This window comes from Syngnathus acus, chromosome 3 (genome assembly GCF_901709675.1).
Source record: "Syngnathus acus chromosome 3, fSynAcu1.2, whole genome shotgun sequence".
Classification (NCBI taxonomy): domain Eukaryota; kingdom Metazoa; phylum Chordata; class Actinopteri; order Syngnathiformes; family Syngnathidae; genus Syngnathus; species Syngnathus acus.
Window position 1 is genome coordinate 5,126,345 of NC_051089.1, and position 8,519 is coordinate 5,134,863.

Here is an 8,519-nt window from a genome sequence, read left to right on the forward strand (position 1 = left end):
TGTTCAATGTGCTGTCGATGTCACGCCTTGTCTACTCGTCAAGTTCGTTTATGCTAGTGTTTATAGTTGAATTGTGTTCATTATGTCTCCATCGATGAGAGCCATTGTAGTCCTTTGTTCAGACAAATTGAGCAGGTCTTACCTTAAACCTTTCAGACAGTTTTGGCAGCAACTTCCGCCTTCTTCAGAGAGTGACAATGTGACATATAAGGTAGTTTGCTTGTAGGTAGATGATGCACGGTTACTCTGCTGCTTTTGAAATTGTCAGTGTCACACTCGCATAGATACTGAATACACACAATTTAAAGTATGTAACAATCCTTATTGCAGAAGAAAAAATTCATTTTCACCACTATGGTGTTATCGTGCAGGTAGTGTACAATACAGAATATACATTTGCAAAACCAAAATGGTGTACTCAGCATTGACTCAAGTCACTAAACAAAGAACCCCAAGGCCTTGAGATAAAAGCCAGCACATGATCAACTGACACGAGCAGTGGAGACTTCTCTCTCTCCAACACACACACACAAACACACACACACTGCCTGAGAAGCTATTTCCCACAGTTACTGAGTGTGTGTCTTTGTGTGTGACAGGCTACAAATCCTTGACACCACCACTGATGATGGCTTTACAGTAGAGCCTAAAGGGGACTGTCCCAGCCAGCTAGCACACACACACACACACAAAAACAAGCTGTAGTCACACACACAAACACACACACACCTCCCTCTGTGTTTGTGGTTGTCACCTTTTCCCAAGAGCCCCTGGGGGCCTCTGGGATGCAACACAAAATGCCTTGGGTTTGTTTGAGTTAAACACGAGAATACGAGCCGTCACAATGACGGCGCTACACATGAAACACGGATTATGCGTCTCATCTACGTATTGTTTGGAGAAACGAGAAAAAAATATATGGATTTAATTGTGCGCTTTCACGATGTACTTCCTTGTCTGTTTCGTGTCCGATCAAAGCGAGCAACAGAGGAATTTGTCAAGTCATACAATTTGTTGGGAGCTCAAGATTGATGTTCTTTTGAAATTGTAACCGGAAGTCAACCATTATTGTGTCCAACTTTAACTTGCGTGATTATTTTTCTTCCCTTCTGTCAGATTGATGGAGACAGTGGTATCAGTGCCCCTTTGTTTCTCAGTTGATGACTTACTTTTAATAATTATTGACACACCCCGCTGACTGTTTATTGAAGCATTAACAGGTCACTAATGTGTAATCTTTGTGTTATTATTTCTCATTACAGTATTTATTACTTCTCTTTCCACATTGGCTAATTTAGAGCTAATCTTCACGAGTCAGCTCCGTGTGTGTAATAATTCCACATGACGAGGGGCCTTTGGATTTATTGGCACATAGCAATTTGGGATGTAATGAGATCACACACCTCCAGATAGGTGCCGCTCCTTCCCCTGCTTGGTTCATGCTTCTTCCCTTCTGTGCACTTATTACCATTTCCTACTGCCACCCCTTCTACTTGATTAAAAAACTCCTGAAAAAAGCTTTGTAGTTGACAAAGTCAGCAGAGGAAATGTATGAAATAGGAGGACCAAGTGCTATTGAGTGCTGACTTAACCTTTCCAGTATTTGCGTTTCTACAGAGTGATGCTTTGATTGAAAGATGGACGCATCGCTCAACCTCATTAGTCAGCTCCAGATGGAAATAGACGAGTAGGTCACATTCAGGGAACATGACTGTATAGATGGTCAAGGCCTTTTCTGTTAATAATGATTGAGGAACACAGTTGGTCAACCTTAAACATGCATGCTGTGTACTTAAAAATGTAATTGCACGCTTAATTTTTCTTACTAAAAAAAGATGAAGATACAGCTGATATGTGCCACTTTTTTCTCAGCAAGTCAGTATAAATTTGTTGTCTCTGGCGGAGCTTGGGGCTGCAGGGGCACTACCCCGCAAGGTGCCAGGCCAGGTTGACTTTTGGGAATTTTATCCCACATTTCCACAGTCCCCCGTACGGAACATATGATGAATGTTCATCAGCATTTTTGGGAGAATTTTTGGAGTTTGTAAAAAAGGTTTTCCAACCCCCCTGCGATTTCCTTGGCCACCCCATGCCCACCTCCCCAGGAAAATAATCCTAGATCCGCCAGTGGTTGAAACCAAACTTAACGTGAATCCACAATTCCACAGTTTACTATGAATCTAAAAAGGGTCTCTTTTGTGATTATTAAGTCATCAAGTCCACAAACACAGACGTGTGAGAATTTTTTGTCATTGTGAAGATGTGACGGAAGGCAAGGTCACCGTGGTCAATCTGCCAATACAATTAGTGTTCATTTCAGCCAGATTCAGGGAGATGTACGTTGACTGCTGGGCATGCATTATGCATAAGTGTCCATGAGTCCATATGCACCCGGGCACTCTTGAGTATGTCCTTGTCGAACCAAGTGCATCGACCAACATAGCGAGCAATCACATTTCGGTTGCTGCAATTTTTTCTCACTGCCTAATTGCTGATGTTACACCACGTAAAGCAGACAAGATGAGGCCTCTATTTTCATACACAGCCTTTATGGATCACCACGACCTGGATGATGAATCTACACCAACAATAAGCATTTCGTCTTGTCTCTATCTGTGCACTTATCAAAGGAGATCTTTATTCCCTCCTCGAGGTGACTCTTCAGTGCCCCCCGAAGAGAAACTCTGTAACTGCAGGCTCAGGGAAAAAGGAGGGGGCAACACACGTCAGTCACAGTCATGCCCATGGGACCTTTTTTTTTTGACAAGTCCACGCAATCTCTCACAATTGTGGCTCACGTGATTCCAACTCTGTGCGACGGAGCAAAGTTGTTTGTTTACTGGCGATGTTTAACAAAGCTTTAAATGATTTCTCCTTTCATCATGTGAGCATCATTCAATTAAAATACATTTTCATCCACCCCCACCTTTTATTTAATTAGACTGTCTCTTTTCTTCTTTAAGCGCCACCTCAGATTTCACCCCCAAGGTATCTTTTCACTCTCACTCGTTGGTTAAACAAGGTGCTTGGAGTCATTTGTTAATTGATACAATTACGCACGTAGCGCGTAATGGTCACGCTGGTTTCAAGGAGCGCATCAATCACAGCTCTATTGACCTGTCAAAAAAATAAATAAATACAAATAATAATCCTACTAAGGGGGTTACCCTCTCGCTAAAAGAGAGCCAAGAAGGGGGAAATGGGAAATATTTAAAATATTTTTTTAATAGTCGTGTTTTAATAATTTCTGTATGGAGTGTTAGACGTATAAGAGTGCCATGGCATGAAGTGTAGTTGTACATCTCTGTAAACTACAACAAAAGGCATGCAAATTTTGTTTAATAATGATTTCAAAATAAGCATTATGGTTTATAAAGGTAAAGCATTATACCATCCATTATTTGAGAAAGGGTAGGGGTTGTCTTCTCTAAAAGAGGACATTGATTGTGTGATTTAACTCTTAATTATTGAAATCAGTGTAGTTTTTTTTTTTTACTTCATCATAAAGAACATATTTAATAGTATTTATACTTATGCTGTTGCTACTTGATTCCCACTGATAAATTAAAAGAGAAAAAAATGCATTAAAAAATTTATTCACAAATAAAAGTTCTTGAAAAAATAATCCATGTTTTTCTAATTTAGAAGATTTTCCAAGCATAAAGAGTGAGTAATATGTTGCCATGGCGATTAATTGTCCATTTGTACGCGTGTGCACTTTAAGGAGGGAGAGAAAAGCGCATCTTTATATCGCACGCGACTGGCAAAGATTTGATCCGCATCCGTGGTACACCACCGTGGCGTTTCGGGATTACAGTGACGTCACGCTGCTACCCTTGCATGGATGAATGCTAAAGAACTATAGAGGCACAAATAATAGAACAAGCACAGTCCATATCTTGCAAGTCTTACGTTATCCTTTAAGCCTCCTTCGCCTAACATAATTTTTTTTTTCCAACTAATGACGCTTAATTTCATTTCTCATCAGATCCTCGGAGGGGATTATTCATTCGTATAAAACAATCCGCGGCAAAGTCTCCCCTCCTATATGGGCGAAAGTCATGTATTATTGAGAGGGGCGAAGAGCAGGGCCGTGCGCGCGTGGAAATGCGTGGAAGTGTGCGGATTTGAAGTGGAATTGGGAGCAATCGATCCCGGCTGCATGAGGAGGAGTTATTGCTGATGGTTACAATAGAAGGCGCGATGTCTTTCTCCCAGTTTGGATATCCTTACAATGCAAGTTCACAGGTAAGACTTTTTCCTCGCTTTTAAAAAAAATAACCTTAAAATGATTTCCTCCACTCAAAAACTCCTCTTGTTTGAAATGTGAGATTTTATTGACTTTTTTCACCATTTGCGTGGTGCTTGTTGTGCCATATTGACATACGCACCCTTGTCCAATAACACTGAATTATGAATGAACTCACGTGTTGTCGGTTTTTTTTTCTGGTGACAAAAGCGAGATTGATGTCACCACGCGCGCCACGCGTAATTACGCATCTTTTGGATGAACTTCAAAATGATTCAAGAGTGCTCACTGTGACCAAAACTCTCGTTTGTATGTTTGTATTTGGATTTTTGATGTGAAAAGTTAGTCAGTGGAAAGTTTTGAGGTCTCAATTGAACGTCAAGTACGAGTTTAATACTAAAATTTGAACAGAAAAGTGTTGGTTAGTTTATATAGTTGTTTAATAATAATAGAAAAAAATAATAATTTCAAGACACAAGTTTACAGCCGCTAAATATATCACCCAGAATGTATCAAGTTTAATTTAACCAACAAATAATGTCATTTATTAATAAAATTGTCAATTACACGGTACAAACTAAATTTGGCAATAAATCAGGAATTGTCATAAAAGTGACTTACCTCCAATAAAGAGAATTTACTTTTTGTCACAATGGAATTGACCCTCATTTTGCTTCAGTTACTTTTGTTTTTTCATTCATTTCAAGACTTTTATCCGACTGTTCTGTCCATCATTCTCTCTGTGCAGTTTTTCGTGTCGGCAAACCCCAGTACGACTTGCTGCGATTCGATTTCCAGGTCGGTGCCGCCCGAAGGCTCCACCGGAGGAGCTCAGACGCCCGCAGCCGTAGCGGCGGCCGCCACAGCCGCCGCCGCAACCTTCTGCTGTCCCGCGCCTTACGAGAACCGGCTGCTGGCCGGGAGCCGCAGCGAGCTCAATGCGGCTGCTCTGGGGGTGTACGGCTCCCCCTACGCGGCGGCGGCTGCAGCCAGCCAGAACTACGCCAACTACTTCCCCTATGGAACCGAACCCTCCGCCGCTATCTACTCCTCTCTGGTGGGCTCACCTCTGCTTGTTGAGGGGGAGAGGGGGAGGAAGGGAGAGAGAGAGGGTGGCTTTGCTTGGCTGAATCGATCCATTAGGGAAAATGTGATGACAAACTCTTAAATGCAACCGACTAGGTTTTTACACCTCTAGGGAAAGTTAGTAGAAATATAGAAAAAAAGGATCAAATAAATGTCTAAAAAATGACTTTTTTTTCCCACATAACTGTTAAAAAAATATTCTGGAGGGGATGTAAAAAATATTAGTAATCAGTAATATTTAAAGCAGCCATACTGAGTGCACAATTTTAATATTGTGTTACATTATACTGAATTTCCCCTGGGGATCAATAAAGTATCTATTAGATCTATCTATCATCGGGTTGTATTAAGGTAACAAAACTGAAAGAACTGCATGAATAATTAAAAGTTTCACTTTTACACAAAATGATTTTGTCTAAATATACTGCAAAGAACAATTTAATTTAAAAAATCATTTTAAGTAGGCCTATGTGTTTCGAAGAATGACTATAGAAACCCCCAGAGGACAGTTTTATTATTTTTTTCAAATGGAAAAATTTAAAAGGTTGCGCAACATTGAACTATATATATTTTTTTTGTGTGTGTCAGAATCCACAGTACGACATGAAGGAGACCGCAGGCACTTTACACTCGGGAATCAGTCAAACGGCCGCGTACTATCCCTACGATTCATCGCTGGGCCAGTATCAATATGACAGGTGAGGTTTATGCTCCGCTTTCTGTCCACTTTGTGTCATTCGAGCTCAGACGGGCTCGCTTGCCAAAATCTGCTACACTTCCACTTTTCATTAGCGAACCGTACTGAGGTCAACGGTCAGGCTGTTACTCGGATACTTGGCTTCGTGTCTTGGTGTATATCGATTTCCAACATGAGAGGGTAGTAGTGTGCTATCATTCAGCCGAATCCTTGTGTGTGCAGATACGGGACGATGGATTTTAACAGCACGGCCAGGCGGAAGAACGCCACCCGAGAGACCACCAGCACCTTGAAAACGTGGCTCTATGAGCACCGCAAGAACCCGTACCCCACCAAGGGGGAGAAAATCATGCTGGCTATCATCACCAAGATGACCCTCACCCAGGTTTCCACTTGGTTTGCCAACGCTCGGCGGAGGCTCAAGAAGGAGAACAAGATGACGTGGTCGCCCAAAAACAAGGCCGGCGATGACAAGAAGGACGACATCAGCAAGAGCGACCATGACTGTCTCACCAAAGGTTTGTCCCATATCAGTTACATCTGGTCACTTTTTGTTAAGTTGGTCAAAATTTAGTTGCATGATTTTTTTTTTTTTAATGGAACCCTCTCCAGAATGGTCATGGTAGAGTCTCGAGAGCAATGTTGAAGTGCTTTGAGGAACTTCTAAACGTAGTGCTTTGCCACCCCTCATGGATGATGTTGAAGTGTGTTTAGAAGTTTTCATTTCTTGTAGATTCAAATGAGTGCAAGGAAGAGAAAGATTTACATCTAAGCGATTTGGAGGACATGGACGAGTGCGACAAGCTGGATGGCGAATGCGAAAAGGGAGTCCCGGACGAGGCTGTGGCACTTTCCATTTCACCCCACAAAAGAGACTGCACCTCCGAGCTTCACTTGAATGTGTCCAACAGCTTCCACCACGCCTTCCCCTGCGCCATCAAACCACCACTCCCTCCTCTTCCTGCCGACTTCCTCGATCCCGTGGCGTCCAAGACCCCGTCCACCACAGGAACCTTAACTCTGTCTCACTTTGAAGCGTCGGACAAGCCTCGGATTTGGTCCTTGGCTCGTACGGCGGCGGCGGGGATCATTCTGAGCCCGCAGCACGCCTCCGAGCTCAGGACGAGCAACTCGAGCGGGGACTGCCAGCTCCAAAGGTTAGCGGGCGCCCCCGCTGTTCCCGGAGGACAATGCGGGCTCATGAGAGGCCTCCAGGAAGCAAATAGTGTCTCCGGTGCTGTGACCCCTTTTCCTGAGGGCCCCCCTTTGCACTCCAAAATCTATGGCCCAGGCAGCTTCAATCACAAAGGCCTCCAGCTGCACGGTCCGTCCTACGCTGCCCTCACAGACACATGCCAATATTCCACAACTGAAGGTGAACGACATTTAAACACAGCACTCCAAAAAAAAACAAGCACATTTCTTAAATGCTTTTTTTTTCTTGGTTGTGCAGGATTCTCCGGCGCCAAAGCAGCGGAGGCGTCGTCAGACCTCAGCCAAGCGTGTGTGATCTTGCAGGACGACAAGGTCACTGCATTCAGGCCTGTGATGAAGAGGTGAAGCTTTTATAGTTCCAAAAATGGAAAAATTACACTCTTCTGCACATGAATATCAGCATTATTATCTTTGCAAAGGCTAAATTTCCAAGTCAGGACTTTCAGATCAGTCCTAGGTCATCCAATCCTAACCCATACTTTTTTACTTTTAATTGTAGTGATTTTAATGATCTATTTCTTTTTCCCCCTTTAGGTGAATGGAGGCCGTACGACAAATAGGAGGGTAATTATGCACTAATGGGCGTAAAGGCCTCAGTGGGACAATTATGAGCGCTGCGTGTTGTAGTCGGAGCAAACAAACTGTGGAACATTTTGCACAACTTTTTGTTTTTTATATGGTGGTGAAGACTTTATGCAAAAATCATACATGTAAAATTGTATGGAAATTTGTTTGTAGCAATCTTGTCTCATTGCGAACTAATTTATTTATTTATTTGTTTTTCATTGATTATTCTGTGTCCCCTTTAAATGTTCTTTTAAGAAATGTGTATTGTGGTGGGAAAAAAATATTACGTTAAATGTTGTCATTGTGTTAAAATGTGAACTGTGTATTTTTTTCTTATTATGTAAAAAAAAAAGTAATTTTTTCAAAGACTTTACTGTGTGTTGTGGTTATTTCAATAGCAATAGTCAATAGCATTGAGGGGACGTGCATTCAAACATGGGAGATGCACATTTGATCAAAGTTGACCGCCTCCGCTCGACGTGCGTGAGCTGAATCTACAAGTCGTACAAGAAAGGCGTCGTCGGCGCGGTTTAATCACCGGTGGCGTCGAGCGCTTTGTAGCCAAAGCGTGGCAACGCATGCTGAATGATGGCGCGTCCCTCGTGTGCTGAGCTAACTTGGCATTGTGTTCATTAAAAGGTCATTTGTAGCATCAAACCGTTCACACGGCCCATCAGAGTTGCTTTGATTCGACTCTTTTGCTTT

The 8,519-nt window shown here is 42.4% G+C and overlaps 1 protein-coding gene across 2 annotated transcripts; it reads left to right on the forward strand.

The window, feature by feature from the left end:
- Nucleotides 1–3,848: 3,848 nt before the first annotated feature.
- Nucleotides 3,849–8,082, forward strand: irx6a (iroquois homeobox 6a). 2 transcript variants are annotated; one of them, XM_037248296.1, is made up of 7 exons: nt 3,849–4,248; nt 4,998–5,306; nt 5,924–6,033; nt 6,255–6,550; nt 6,766–7,407; nt 7,486–7,588; nt 7,782–8,082. In XM_037248296.1, exons 1-7 carry the CDS (start codon nt 4,183–4,185, stop codon nt 7,783–7,785), a joined length of 1,530 nt encoding a protein of 509 aa, XP_037104191.1. In that variant the 5' UTR covers nt 3,849–4,182; the 3' UTR covers nt 7,786–8,082. The 2 variants fall into 2 exon arrangements, with proteins under 2 accessions (XP_037104191.1, XP_037104192.1); XM_037248297.1 differs by having other exon boundaries at nt 5,048–5,306.
- The last annotated feature ends 437 nt before the right edge of the window (nt 8,083–8,519 follow it).

Excerpts from the sequence above, each read along its gene's own strand:
- irx6a (XM_037248296.1), top strand. The coding sequence starts at position 4,183 with ATGGTTACAATAGAAGGCGCGATGTCTTTCTCCCAGTTTGGATATCCT. Across the intron at positions 6,034-6,254 it reads GGCCAGTATCAATATGACAG|ATACGGGACGATGGATTTTA; the intron begins GTGAGGTTTATG and ends TTGTGTGTGCAG. Across the intron at positions 6,551-6,765 it reads CCATGACTGTCTCACCAAAG|ATTCAAATGAGTGCAAGGAA; the intron begins GTTTGTCCCATA and ends CATTTCTTGTAG.